Source organism: Scomber scombrus, chromosome 6 (assembly GCF_963691925.1).
Source record: "Scomber scombrus chromosome 6, fScoSco1.1, whole genome shotgun sequence".
Lineage (NCBI taxonomy): Eukaryota > Metazoa > Chordata > Actinopteri > Scombriformes > Scombridae > Scomber > Scomber scombrus.
This window is the reverse complement of record NC_084975.1, coordinates 23078625-23093421: the sequence shown is the minus strand read 5'-3', so window position 1 is coordinate 23093421 and position 14797 is coordinate 23078625. Positions and strand designations below refer to the sequence as shown.

General features: G+C 39.1%; 2 protein-coding genes across 2 annotated transcripts in view; both read right to left on the bottom strand.

The window, feature by feature from the left end:
- Positions 1–492: 492 nt before the first annotated feature.
- si:dkey-29p10.4 (tripartite motif-containing protein 14) lies at positions 493–5878 on the bottom strand. Its single transcript, XM_062420902.1, has 7 exons — positions 5616–5878; positions 3026–3990; positions 2820–2915; positions 2054–2302; positions 1932–1954; positions 1663–1817; positions 493–1496 (listed from the first exon to the last, which is right to left on the bottom strand). Exons 1-7 carry the CDS (start codon positions 5872–5874, stop codon positions 952–954), a joined length of 2292 nt encoding a protein of 763 aa, XP_062276886.1. The 5' UTR covers positions 5875–5878; the 3' UTR covers positions 493–951.
- Positions 5879–7298: 1420 nt separating this feature from the next.
- Positions 7299–14797, bottom strand: part of LOC133982481 (LHFPL tetraspan subfamily member 3 protein-like) — a 28298-nt gene continuing 20799 nt past the window's right edge. Inside the window, exons 2-3 of the mRNA XM_062421535.1 lie at positions 13814–14058; positions 7299–7361 (exon numbers count right to left, since the gene is read on the bottom strand). Of these exons, the coding sequence (XP_062277519.1) occupies positions 7299–7361; positions 13814–14058 (308 nt within the window). The remainder of the gene's footprint in view (positions 7362–13813; positions 14059–14797) is intronic.

Genomic DNA, 14797 nt, shown 5'->3' with positions numbered 1-14797 from the left:
TAGATGCTGAGGATTTTAAGCTAGCCAATTAGCCAACAAGTTTGGATCAACCTAGATCCATGGCCAGCTGTCCCAAAGCCACTGGGCATGCTACTACTACTCTACCAATCATCCAGAAGGAGTTTATGTAAACACCACTTTGATCCCTCTCGATGACGTCAAGCGCACAGACCCTTCAAGTCAAAATAAATGAGCCTCTGAGTTTACAAGGAGGGCAATTTGGTAACAGTAGTGATCTGTAGTTATAAGGGATTGATGGCTTTGGTGTCAGTAATGCTCACATGCAGTGGGGGTCGGTGCGAGTTCAAAGTTAGCACACAAATTGTCACGTGCTGAGGGGGAAACACACTACCCACCCACTCACATACACCTGTCTCTGTGGAAATGAAAATGGGATGTATTAAGGAAAACAGTAATGCAGGTTTTTCCATATTTCTTTTGAAACTTTGATAGATATTTTATTGCTATAGAAAGACAATGGCTCATCACAGCAAGAATGAGATGTCAAAGATGATATGGAGTAAATCTTAAACATTTTTATAACAAAAAATTACAGTATTTCATAAACCAATGTTTTATTGATCGACAGTGCTAACTTAACTCATATGTGAAGACCTGCTCATTTGTTCATTGACTAATTCTAAAATTAAAAACATACACAAGTTAAAATTCTGATATAAAACAGCTGAGACAAATGTGGAATGTTAAATGCACAGTGAACAGCATTTAGGCATTTTACAAGTCCAGTGCTATAAAATGATATTAAATCACATTTAAGGAGTGTTGCAAAATTAAAGCTTTATAGTGTAAATAGCACATCACAGAACTGTAATCCCCGAGAATTTTTCAAACTGACACAGATGAAGGAATGATTTTCACATATTTAAAAAAGGCACAGCGCTTTAGTATACTGTATATTTTCAGCGACTGTTATATTCACTATTCTGTGGATTACAACTGGAACAGATCACAGATGGCCAGCTGTGTTTTAGACACTGACAAGGCTGGGTAAAGCGGCTCAGTGAACCTGTGCTTGTAGGAATGCATCAAAGCTAGAGTGCCCTCTGGTGTCACACTAAAGAATGATAAAACACCCTCCTCGATGTCGAGGAGCATTCCGACCCTTTGCAGCCTGTCTGCATCCACGGCCACCGCCACCTTGTTATGTAGAGCCTCCACCTTCCGTCTGTCACAGGCCAGGCACCAGGAGTACGAGTTGAAGCCCAGGCGAGAGTTGTCCTTTTGGCCCTTCCTCTCTATCTGACCCTCACACAGCCCCACTTTCCAGCGGCCCTCATCCACAGACACGCTCACCTCCCAATACCAGCGACCTCCCTCTAGGGCACGGGAGGCTAGGACCTGTGGAAAGGAACTGAACCTTGCCTCCTGCTCTGTGTAGGCCTGCTGGGCCTCGCTGTAGGTCACCCTCCTGTTGTTTTCAGACAGCTGCAGCTTGGGATGGGCTGTATCTGCATCCAAGTTGGGGATGGTACCATCTGTGCAAATGAAATTTTGAAAAGAATTTAAATTTAAAAGTTTAAGACTAATTGAATATGCCACCTTTGGGCCTTCAGATTGCATTTACTTATTTGGTATAATTAGCTGTGATTAATGAGTGAGTAGAAAGTAAACAGGTGTTGCTATGAAAACTGTTTGCCTTACAAAGCAGCCTGTAGAGGTCTCTGTCTTTGCTCGGCGAAGTGATGACGACTGTGTCCAGCCGTTTCTCGGTCCACATCTGCAGAAATTTCAGCCGGGCTTGATCCACTTCCTCTGGAGCTTCCAACTGATCCAAACAACTTCCCATGTCACCAGCCCTGAAGAACAGGAGCAGAGTGAGAGGAGAGCAGAAGGCATATATGTGTGTGTGTGTGTTCAGTAAATCAACACTTTCCATACAACTAGGTAAAATTTAAAAGGAAATCACTTACAGTTGGGCTACCTTGCTGTATTCCTGTCATGTGAGAAGGAGAAAAAAAGCAAAAAATGTTGTGTTATTTTTCAGAAGTCAACCACATGTATTATACTTTACCAACCAATCATCTATCCTCACCATAATGAAGGCCTGGTCTTGGATGTGTTTTTCACCCTTGGCATCTGCCAGCCCCTCCAGGGTGTGCAGGCCTTGCTGGATGGATTGCAGGGAACTCTGGAGTTGGCTGAGTTTCTCCTCTAGCCCTCCCAAAACCTTGCTCTCCTCCTTGGTCACACACTGAAGGGCTGTTTGCTCCTCCTGCTCCAGGGCCTCCCTGATAGCTCCGTACTGCTGCTGCACCCCTGCTCGAGCCTCGCTTAAAGCCACCTGGTGATGGAGGAGGGATATTTGTACACACAGACGTAGGAGAAGTAAGAGAATAAATTCAAACATCTGAGTTTTTATATTGTGTTTCTCAAGCTATATTAACTTCAACAGTGCTTGTACATTTTATGAATCTGCAATCTATATAAACAATGCATGCGTAACCATATCTTCAGCTCACAATCAAATTCAATCAACACAACTGTTATTGGGCTTTTTTAATTTTATTTTAATTTTTTTATTTAACTTGTCTCGAATTTCAGAATTTCTTGAAAACGAAGACAAGTCTTCCTCCTTCATCAAACAGTGTGAATGATAGACATAACTGCGGAAAGGTTTAACCACTTGTAGTTGATTTGTGTACCAACAAAACTGAAATCTCAATACAATGCTGCAGCTCCATGTACTCTCTAACTTCAGAATAGTGTGCACATCTGTCACATATAACACATCTTGTGATCCTAAGCAATACACTCAAACATATATGATTTAGTGAGAACTACATTGTTAAGATTCTTACTGTGGAAGTCTCTTTTTGCTGAGTGAGTTCAGTCATCCTTGTCTTCACTTGCTGTTCAGTCTCCTGCAGTTGTTTGATTTCCTCCTTCAGATTACCCTAAGGAAAAATGTACACAAAAATATTTTTTAAAAAGCACATATATCTCAAATTAAACCAACATTACTGTGTGTCCACAACATGTATGGTGCTGAAGAGTCAATGTTTACCCTGAGCTCTCTCTCTGCCTCTCTGATGCTGATGCAGACATGGTTGCGATGGGAACCTATGACTGTACACACAGTGCACACACACACTGCACACTGACTGCAGTAGATACGGTTCATCTCATGGTGCTCCTGGCACTTCCAGAGAGAAATATCCTCCATGGGAGGAACCAGGGTGTGACTCTGAAACACAGGGGAGTCCAAGTGGGGACGCAGGTGCTCTGCACACATGGAGGCCCCGCACACCAGACAGGTCTTCACAGCAGGCTGATATACTGTTTTAGGACAATAATGGCAGGGCACAGGCCTGGTTTTTTTGCTTTCTAGCTTTGCAAAGATGCCAATACGGCTTGGAGATCCTGAAGCAGCTCCAGGTTGTTTGGTGATTATTAGAGGGTGCTTGCTGACATGGGGCGCAGGGGACTTATCTTTTCCTGGAGTTGAGACCCCTGGAAATGAATCAGAGTTGGTGGGTGAGGCAGGTTTTTGTGGCGATGCATGAATTCCTGTCATTTGTGTGTGTTTCTTGGGTGTTGCAAGAAGAGGCGCATCACATATATCTACTTCATCAGAGCTATCAGAGTTATCCAGTGTGACAACTTCTACTGATTTATGCGGGCTCTGCTGGGTTGACAAATCTTGTGGCAAATCACTTGTAGGTACTGCATTGCTCTCAGAGTTGTCACTGTAGGATGGGCCGTCACCACTTTGAGACTGTGTAGATTCTCGGGTCACTTCTGTCATAGCTGCCTCCACACCAGTCGACTGCACAGGATCCTGTGACAAGGAAGTGGTGGGAGTCTCAGCATCACTGGGCCTCTCAGAAGCAGATACCTTACTTGACCGTTTTGTGTCAGGTTCTTCTGGTACAGGTGTGCTGGCCTTCCTCTTCCCGAGCAGTCGGCTGGTGATTGAGGGCCTCTTCAGTGTCGAGTCAGATCTGTTCTGTTCATTGTTACTGGATGTGCCTAAAATTAAAAGAATACAAACAAAGCAAAATTAGTCAAAGGCAAAGTTGACATAGCAAAATTTCCAGCAATACTTCAAATAAACACCTGCAAACTGGCTTTGAACCAGCGCACCTTCACTCAACTTGAAGGAGATCCACTTTCAGCAATTATACCTGTCAAATTCTGTTAAGATGAACTCAATAAAGAACACTGTCATTGCTCTATTACAGCAGGCACATACTCCTAATTGAAAGGGATGCACCCTACAATGTTTTGTCTCCCCACACCAATACCTCAACACATCAACCAATACCAAATATTTTTTTACGTAAGGTAACATGAGTAACACTGTAGGTTCTTCTACATGCTTATAGAAGGGAGGGGATAGTGAGGGGTAGCTATTTAGTTCCTCAACAGTAAATCCAACACACTTGCCACAGAAAATCATACACACTGGCCTTTTAAAGTCACTGTTTGCATTGCTGGTAGGCATGTTACAGACAGTGTTTATTAGTGAATAATAGCCCACAACCCAAAAATATTCAGATTACAATCATAGAAGAGTAAAGAAACAAAAAACACTCACATTTAAGAAACTGGAACAAGAGAATTTGACTCCAAATAAGGATTGACTATTAAAATAGTTGCCGATTGATTTTTCTGTCGATGACCAATCAACTAATCATAGCAGCTCTAAAGTTTTGTAAAGGTTAAAGTTATTAAAAACCAGTATATAATCTCTCCCTCTCTTCAAATCAAGGCTAAAAACTCACCTATTCAGACTTGCATAACCCAATTAACATGAACTACACTACCTTACCTTACCATGCTCTGTTTTGTCTGTTCTACACTTTCTTTTATCTGTTTTTTTTCTTATTGTTTTGTTTATTATTTACTGTTTTGTTAATTAAGTGTACGGTGTCCTCCAGTGCCCAGAGACGCGCCTTCAAATAAATTGTATTATTATTATTATTATTATTATTATCATAAGTTAGACCTTTAACCTCACTGTCAAAGAAAAAGAAAAGACAGACTTTGTCTAGATTGACACACTGACCCTGACACTATAAACAAACATGGAGTATAAAGACGGTTCAATAACATGATGTGATTTCAGCTCCTGTTGGGTGAACACTTAAGAGAAGTTAGTTTGTTGATGTTTTGTTTGTGTCTGGATTAGCAAACGTTACTAAATTAGTAACCAACCAACTTTACTAATGTTACTTAAGTAGCTGCAACTACTGTAATAACGCTGTACACAAGTTTTTTAAATTTAGTACTAATATCACATGTGCTACGGGCACCATTAGTCTTCATTAGCTAACTGACAGTCACAAATTCACTGGTGTATTTGAACACGTCACAAAGTTGCACGTTGACGTCTCCGCTGTTATGTCGAAATTTGTTCCCCCCTCGAATAATGTCCCTTCCTGTTAAAGTTGTGTTTCTCATAGAAACACATCCACGGATGGAGTTAGGTTATGGTTATGGTTACGGTTAAACTGGTTGGGGTAAAGTAAACATGGATTAATGTTAAGCACCTCAGAAGACGACTGGCTGGGGTTATGGAGAGAAAGGGGGGACACATATCGACAAGGGAACATATTTCGACATAACACCGGTGGCTATACGCCGCAGGTTACCTTCAATTGTAGTGCTGCGAGGCTGAGCCCGTCGACTGGGGGTTGGCGGCGGCCGTATCAAACTGCGATCAAACGGAAGAGTCTGGTACACTGTTTTACACCTCCACTCTGGACAATTGTATGGCCCGTTTGGAGTAATGCTCCACAGGTCTCCGATGCATCGTTGGCAGAACCGGTGTTTACATTTGAGGACGACGGGGTCACGGGTCAGCTCGTTGCACAGCGGGCAGCTCGCCGGAGTGTCCAGCACTGCACCCATCTTGTTTTGGTGGATGTTTTGGAGGAGTGTGTTTCCGCGATAACAAGCAGCAGAGGCGGAGCTAAATGTTTGAATCCCGCTCGCCCTTCTTCCTCTTCTTTTGTGGACTACAAACCGATGTTAAAACTGCATGTCGCCACCTATTGTATTGGATAATATAACATCATGACTATGAATAACAAAAACTAACAAAACAGGGGCGTTACTAGAGATTTATAGAGAAGTGGGTTATGCCTTTAGAAGGGTGTTCTGGGGGGAGGAATTTTTAAAAAATGGCCCAAAAAATGTCTGTTTTTAATGAACTTTTAGAGTAGTTATTATAGGTGTAAAATAAATCAAAAATATGGTCAAATTGGCACACGGCAGATCTGTCTCTTCATAGTTTGTATCAGTGAAAGCGGTGGTGGTTGGCGACTTGGCGTTGTGTGCGTTGTGTCAGATGCAGAGAGTCAGGCAGGATATCTTTGAGGTGTCCTCTGTTTATTCTGTCAGTTAGCAGATACACTCAAGCCCCTACACACTTCAAATGACACAAAAAACATGTTACCATAATGCACAAAAAAAGCTTAAGTTAACAAACAAACAAACAAACAAACAGACAGAAAATAGGCTTCCCTCTCCCATGGAGTACAGTGACAAAAGGGAAGAGGCAGAGGCGGGAGACATTTGGGGGGGACCCACGGAAGTAGACGTCGGGGTACAGAAAAACACTCATATGTTCCACTTAACTGGAGGATTAGCATGTCAGGCAGAGATTTTATGTAATTGTAACACAAAACTAATTGACATTTAACTCAACACATATATCGTATTACTATATAATTCACTCTGTTACATTAGTAATTGGTTTAATATGACTTAAATATTCATCCACTTACACAAATATGAACTTTTTTTCATGTATTCTTACAAATGAGGATATGTTTAGGAAATGACATTTCTACAAATATGGAAGAAATCAAAATCCAGCCAATCCCCAGCCAGAAAACAATAGTTAGTCAAAAATGTGCATAAAATGGCAGTATACATGCAATTTACATGCTGGGTTGTATTGAAATCTTCATCCTTCAATTTTCAACTTGCTGACTTAGTAGCATGGATTAGATTGGCCCAGTTAGTAGATTTCTATGGTGGAAAGAAAAGTTATCATGAAAGGCTGATGTTTGATGTGCGAACTGCTAAAACTAAATAATTAAGGATAGATTATGCAAAAGATGAGTAATAGGCCTGTGCCATAAAATTCAGTATTCATTTTAACTGAAAGCTTAAAAAACTCCTAATTTCTTCTTGATCACTAACCTCCGTCAGTGCTGCTCCTTCAGCCCTGTCAGTCTCCTCCATCTTCCCTCTCTCCTTGCCTGTCATTATTAAACTCAGATTTACAAGGACTCAACCATTAATAAGTGATCAATCGGTTTACATTTTTATTTGTCATAGCTGGCAAAATAACTTGACTGGCCTTCGGGGGAGCCTTTGCCTTTTCGTATCTACAGGATAAGGAATTGAGGAATATAAAATTACATTATGATTAACACATTATGACCTTTACACTGACATTAACTGAATGCATATGAGCTATATTTTCTATTAATTCACATTGATATTAATAAGTAACTTCCTGTTTCCACTCAACAATTTCACATCATGCTGACAGTACACCACCTCAGGGTGTCACTAAGAAAATGTCAGGAAATTTTGATGTACAGTTCCAAAAATGAAAGCCCTCTAAAATACCATATCTGAGTTATATTTTCTATTAAATCATATTGATATGAATAGGAAACTTACATTTTCCACTCAACAATTTCACTTCAAATTGATTATTTTGAAATAGTTGTCACAGTTATGTTAAAAAAAAAAAAAAAGACTATTTTCTGTCTTCAGCCACGTTATTGTTAAATGTGGCTGAAAAGACAGAAAGTAGTTTGTGGCTTAAGAAGTAAAAATATTCTTTTGTCAGACCTTTGATGCTCCGCTTCCCTTCCTGTATCTTCCATCTTGAAGTCTTCCTCGTTCTGCAAACTCCCTACAAATATCAGCACACTCTTCTTCATTCAAGTGAATAGTAAGATGTAGGAGGATGTGAGTCCGAACTTTTGACTTGTACTGCACATTTTTGACCCAAACATAAGAAAAAAATCAGTTCAACTTGAGAATGATCAACATTTTGCTGGGTGGTCCCTCTTAGGGTTTTATATAATTATACATTACATCAGTAGATGATTATTATTTATGTGTTAAAAATGTAATTTAATGTGGCTGGTTGAGGTGGAGCTAATTTGAACTATTTTTAAGACCCTGTGCACACATGATCCACCCCCACGGGTGTTTTTTAGCCTGAATAGACTCTTTTCTCAGGACTATGTAGATATCTGCATACTGGGTTAGAATCTCCCAATTCAACTTCTTCCTAAAAATATTCTACATCACTCATCACTCTGTTATGGATTTGCACTACATTTACTAATACTGATTTTAAAGAGAATAGCACAAATGTCTCTACCATTAATAGTCGATAACCAACAATTAATCTAATAATGAATTCTCAAGTGAAAAAACTGCAGTCATTTTATGTACTTACTCACTGTGTTGCAATGAAATGTTGAAACTGAAATCAAGTTATTCCTAAACTCATCCCCTGGATATCTAAAATGAGTCCCGTAGAAGCAATGAACCACACACATCAAATCAACCACAAACCAGTCTTGGAGAGTATCATGTGCTGATTTGAAAGGCTGAGTGCTTGGAGTGCCGTGAGTCAAAATGATGACTTTGAAACAACATCGTTCTTTATGTAGCCATCTCAGTTGCAAAGAAATTGGTTGTTTTTTTTTTATTTTTTTTAAGTATCAGAAGGGGTCAATGTGAGCTGGAAGTGGCATTTTCTTATTTTCCTTCATTTTTCTCCTCTACATTCTTTTTGGTAGTCTAGACATGTGACTTGGATAACAGGGCTATTGTTACTGAGAGGTTAATCTCTCCTAATCTTGTAGACATTTGGTCTCTCAAAGAAACTGTATTGTATTGCCCCCCCCCCCCCCCCCCCTTTGTATCTTTCTCTTTGATTGAGTTTTATTTATTTGATTTCATTTGCATTTATGATTTCCAATCTAACTCTTAATTAAAAAATAATAATACAATTTTTGAGTGCTTGACTGTATCACCCAGCTGTGTTTCCATACTAGAAAACAGGTTCCTTTCTGAGGTTTTACATTAAGATTGATGGCATCCAAAATTAAGTCCTTTCACTCATACTTCAACTCTTTACTCCAACTGGAAAAGTCACTAATCACCAATTATAGATACTGTATTCTATCCTCAAAAATCTGCACTTAACTTAAAATATACTCATCATTAGGGTAAACAGACTTTGCATATTGTACCTGACTATACACTATCTGTGAATTACTCTCATTGAATTGGACATGTAATGACAAATGTATTGTTGGAGACAGTGATGATAAGGCTTCTTTGACCTTTGAATGAACAAAAAACACAGTAAAACAGTATTTTACAGTGAAAACCTTTATTAAGTGTTCATATATTTTTAAATGAATCTCTTTAATTGCTGTAAATTAACCCCTTTTCTCCATATTCACTAATTGTTTGGTATCTATATAATATCTATTTACACAAGAACATATCCACAGGTGAGGCTGGGACAGGCCTGAAATTGATTTCCTCTCGTCACTTTTCATGATACACCAATCCTTCATCATGTTACCCTGTACGTCCCAACAAAAGAAGAAGGGAAAGAGAGAGAAAGGGAGTCAAAGATAAAGAGAAACAGAAATATAGTAGAGAGCTGGAGACGAAGACAGAAACAGACAGATTTAGATACACAACAGGACAATTGTGTGTGTGTGTGAGAGGCTGGCATGTCGGTTTACTAGCCCAACAAACTATTGCACACGGACACATTCATACATGCATGCGCTCACACTCACTCATGTATACTTACAGACCTCCCTACACGCACATACAGAAGCACACTCACACAGCAGCTACAAGTCCTGCAGCACACAGTCCTTTAATAGCCCCCATCACAGTGTAGATACCACAGACTATAAAATCTTAGAATCCCTCTGAAACTGAAGTGCTGTGCAAAGTTAGCTAGCAGGGCATTGAATGGATTTAGTTAAAATTCCTAGAACATCTTTAATATTCACTGTACATACTTTGTAATACAAGTTCTTTTGTTTTAGATGATAATATTATTATAAAACAGTCTTAAATATCTTTTTCTAGTAAATTAGGAGGAACAAAGGGGCATATGAGCAGAAGAAGAAAACTTAAACTTTCATTTCATCGTCAAACCTTACGGACATATGAAACACAATAGATTTACATCAACCTGATATTATTTGAAAATGAGAATTTTTTCTTCTTTTCACAAATAAAACATGACACACATTCTGACGGTGGTACACACGGCTAAGTGTTAACATAGTTTAATACTTGTAATTACAGAATTTGTTGGTATATGCATGTTTATGTTTGTTTTACAGAGAAATGTATGAGCTGGTGTGTGTGTGTGTGTGTGTGTGTGTGTGTGTGTGTGTGTGTGTGTGTGTGTGTGTGTGTGTGTGTGTGTGTGTGTGTGTGTGTATGTAAGAGTGAGTGTATTGTCTGTGCTCGTACTGCAGATGTACATTTTCAACCCTGTGCCTTCTCAGATAGGTAGTGGGGTAGTCCATACTTCTCATATAGATAACAGTCTCTGCCCCTGCCATGGTCTATGCAATGCTGTGCAAGGGTTAGCTCTTGGATGAATGTGCAGTGGGCTCCGTCTAGTGTTGGGTTGGGGTGGAGTGGGGTGACGTATAGGAACTGCAAGCAGAATGGATGGCATCAAATGTAGTTACAATGGGTTTTTGGCAGGTAGATGTAAAAGGCAGGCTGGCTGATTCCACAGTATTCTCCTCCACAGACCTGGACTGCCTCCCTCCTTTAAGCTGATGTTGAGGGACTGGTACTTTATGACAACGGACATATGGAAACTCAGGAACCTGAGAGAAAGCAAAAGAAAGAGATGGTATGTTTGTGTAACCCAGTAAGACCAAGACCATGATCTTTCCCTCCCCTAAATGTACAATTACTGAAGGCAGTGGTGGAAAGTAACTAAGTTCATCTACTCAAGTACAATTTTAAGATAGGCCACTTTTATTTCCATTTCATGCTACCTTACAATATTGTACTTTTTACTCAGAAACATACATTTCACAGGTATAATTGTTAATTACATTTCTGAACAAAATATTTTATAAAAAAACAAAAATAAATCATGAGCTTAGGTTTGTGGAAGCCCAAAGAGGTGAAAGTATATAGTAAGTAAATATTATATTTCTTTCCAAACCTGAAAAATGAATATACATTTGTGTAGCAGAACTTTGTTTTTCTTTTTTCCTACCCCATTCATCATCGCTCAGATTTAACTTGTGAGCCTTTGTAGGGGACTGACCCTAAACTCGACCAGTAAAATCCTAATTATACACTGTTGCATCTGTATGAACTCTTTATTTATGTGATATATAATAATATATCACCCAAAGGGGCCATTTTTATGCAGATTTTTACTTTTTATGATTAAAGAACATTTTGCTGATAATACTGCTTTTTATACTGCATTGTAGAGTAAAACATTGTAGGCTAATTTTTACCCCAATACATTTAATTGACAACGATTTACTTAGTATTTATACATTTTATACACAAAACCTGTAATAATCTATTTTAAAAATGACATGGTTATATTATGTTTTAATACTTTAAATTCATTTTATCGATAACACCTCAGTATTTTTCCATTAAGAATTTTAAATGCAGGACTGTCACTTGTAATAGTATTTTAACACTGCAGTACTACTAGTTTTACTTAAGATGATTTAAATAATTCTTCCACTGCTGACTGAAGGGAGGAATAGTCTAAATTGTTTATGTTATGAAAATGTATAACCAGAGGATATTACCACTGTCGTATAATGTCAGTGGAGACAACTGACATTTCATGGCTTTCAAATATTAAAGACCGATCTCATTGTGCATGATGGCTTATGTAACGAGAGGTGGCTCTTTGTCATATGTTGATCCACATCTACAGCATATATTTAGACATGCATGTTTTATAACATGTAAGCATTTGTCCTTACTTACCTATAAATTTGGTTAGGCGTTGCCTCCCTCTGAAAAAACAGAACCACAGAGAAAAATATAAAAAAAATGATACAACACAGCTCAAGGTCATGCTATTAATAGACCCCCATGTTCACACATTGCCAAGTACATGCACCCCTCACATTGACTGCTTGTATTACACAAAAGCACCAGCAGATGGCACCAGGGATGAGCTAGTTGATAAAAAGGCTATAGAGCTGTAATACATTATGCAGACATGATAGATTCTACACAGCCATAAGATGTAAATCATCATCGAGCTGCACAGTAAGGCTGTTTATTGACTGTTAAAGCTACTGATAATCCCATTCAGGTTTTCTCCTCTATGACATTGTCTTTAGATCTTTCATCCCTTCTCTTTCTCTTGTCTTTTGAAGGTCGCTAGGGTTTGGGATTGTAAAATAAAAACAGCATACATCTAATCTGAAAGTTGTATCTCAGTAAATCTGTAAAGGATATTACCAGCTATTTCCACAGATAATTAAACATGGCATCATCATGATAACATAGGTCATGCGTATTTAGATGACAGCAAACTAAGGTAGATGTTGGTCTTTGCGTCGTTCACAAATCTCTTTCTTTCTCTCTCATTGCTTTCCCCCCTTCTCTTTACAGGGCTGTTGGTTGTGCATGCCTGTCTGGTTTCATTACAGCTAACACTACATGAACATGCTAATCCCATTTCCCACTCGGGACATACCTGGACCCAGGCCTTGTCATAGTGTCTCACTATGTAGACCTGCGATAGTGAATTTTTTAGTGTGGGCCATTTCCATGATTAAATAATGACATCCACTGACTGTATGACATCAGGTCTGAAGGCAGTAGTTAGTCTGTTGGATGTTTTTTTTTTTTTTTTTACCAGGTTTGGGCTTTTGTTAATTTGGTTCAGTATCACTTGGTCTCATTTTGACTTTGTTATGTAGTAAATTCAGAAGAATTCCCTTCCAGATGAGACCATGATCATTAATGTAATCAAAAGGGGTCAAGAACAAGAAACATGTTATTTTAGGTGTGTCAGTTTGAGGCTTGTGGACAAAAAGGGGTGCTCCCCTTTTATTATGTTTGCTGGTGTTTTAGCACATTCAGCCCATTATCCACTAACAGGCTCTACGCAGGTCCATTGGTTATGTTCAAGTTCACTGTCCTAAATTTAGTTTTTATAGAGGGAGCATCAAAAGCTTGTTACATTAAAACGCTGGCCTTTATTTGTCATAAATACAAGTAAGTGTACTGAGCGTGATCCTTTTCATGCATTCAGCACCCATTACACTATGTGTTTGCAAGATCAGTGTATGTTTTATCACCACCTTAATGATTTTTTCTATTTTTAGTCTGGTGGAAAGTCACGTTGACCGTGATATATCAGGAGTCTATTCTTAAAGTATTCCCATTTAGTTTTAGTGTATGTTTCTGCCAGCCCAACTATAGTAGAAATTGCGCACTTTTACCGTTGAGCTAAAAGAAAAAGCTGACAAATTCTACATCAATAACTTAGCTTTATAATAATTTATAACAATAAATGTATAACAATAGAAATTTTAAAATAATTGGAAACACATGGGAACCCACATTTGTTGAAAGATGTAGTGTGATTAAAGAAGCTCCTGTTTTCTTAAGTGAGACATTACATCCCAACATGGTCCTGCAGTGCTACTTTGAGAGCTGACTCTGACTTCCAGCATGATGTGCAGGCGAGGAGCAGATTTCCCAAAGGAGATCAATAAAATATCACATCTTTATTAGATTAGATAATACATCTCACACTCTCACCCTTGCTCTCAGCCAGGAGCTCTTCTGTCATAAGCCCGTCCTGCCGGTTGCCCAGGACAAAAGCCAAGAAGGAGAGGATGAGCGCATCCAGGATACCCATAATAGCCAAGATGTAGGCCCAGCGCATGGAGCAGGCCCCAAGGCTGTATTTGTCTGTCTTCTCGCCGCACATCCGCCGGACCTCATCGCTGTCCCAGCCATCAGGATAGATCATACAACCCAGCACCAAACAGACACCTGGTGGGAGGCAGAGAGGAGTAGAACAAGTGAGAGAAGAAAGTAAAGGACAAAAGAGGTGGCAACATCAGGGTGGAGGATCAATGAAAGAGATGAAGGAGGAGAGGAAAAGAGAAGGAAAGGAGTCAAAAAGCATGATTTTGTGAAGAAATGAAAGATAAAGAAAAGGGAACAAACATTTCAAGTGCTTTTAAAAGTCTACACCTTTCTATTCTCTTCTACAGAGATTTAGTGTGTTTTCTTTTGCATTTACCACATGGATTTTCATTCGATCCCTTAGGCGGCAAATAAATGTCTAGACACAATGTGTGCCAGCGGAAGTGCAGTAAAACTGTCAGTAAACAACCACAGCAGGGTAACAGAACGAGTGTAGAGTGTATATACTATGATGATAATATGAAATGTCATCCAGGATTTTCTTAATATCACATAGTTTAGGTTGTTTTGATACACATAAGCTTCCCAGCCTTCTTTCCCTCTTGGATTTTAAGTAGTGGTAATATTAAATTTTTACTTGCAGCTTCTCACTCTCAGATTTCGCCCAGAAGATAAAATTTCTCCTATCTTCGATTTAGATCTCTCTCATCTTCTCTTTGAAAGAGAATATTCACTGAGGTGATGCTGCAGCAGAACAGCACAAGAAAAGTGAGAGACTCATGCATAGTGTTGCAGCCTTTTCTCCCTCTTTAGAATTTAACTAACCACTCCTCATTCTCAGTCTTTGCCCACGGGGGTAAAA

Bases quoted from the DNA above. Each gene is read 5' to 3' on its own strand.
- si:dkey-29p10.4 (XM_062420902.1), bottom strand. From the start codon at position 5,874: ATGGGTGCAGTGCTGGACACTCCGGCGAGCTGCCCGCTGTGCAACGAG. The intron at 3,991-5,615 runs GTAACCTGCGGC...TTTTAATTTTAG, and splicing joins TCGCAGCACTACAATTGAAG to GCACATCCAGTAACAATGAA. The intron at 1,497-1,662 runs GTAAGGCAAACA...TCATTTGCACAG, and splicing joins AGACCTCTACAGGCTGCTTT to ATGGTACCATCCCCAACTTG.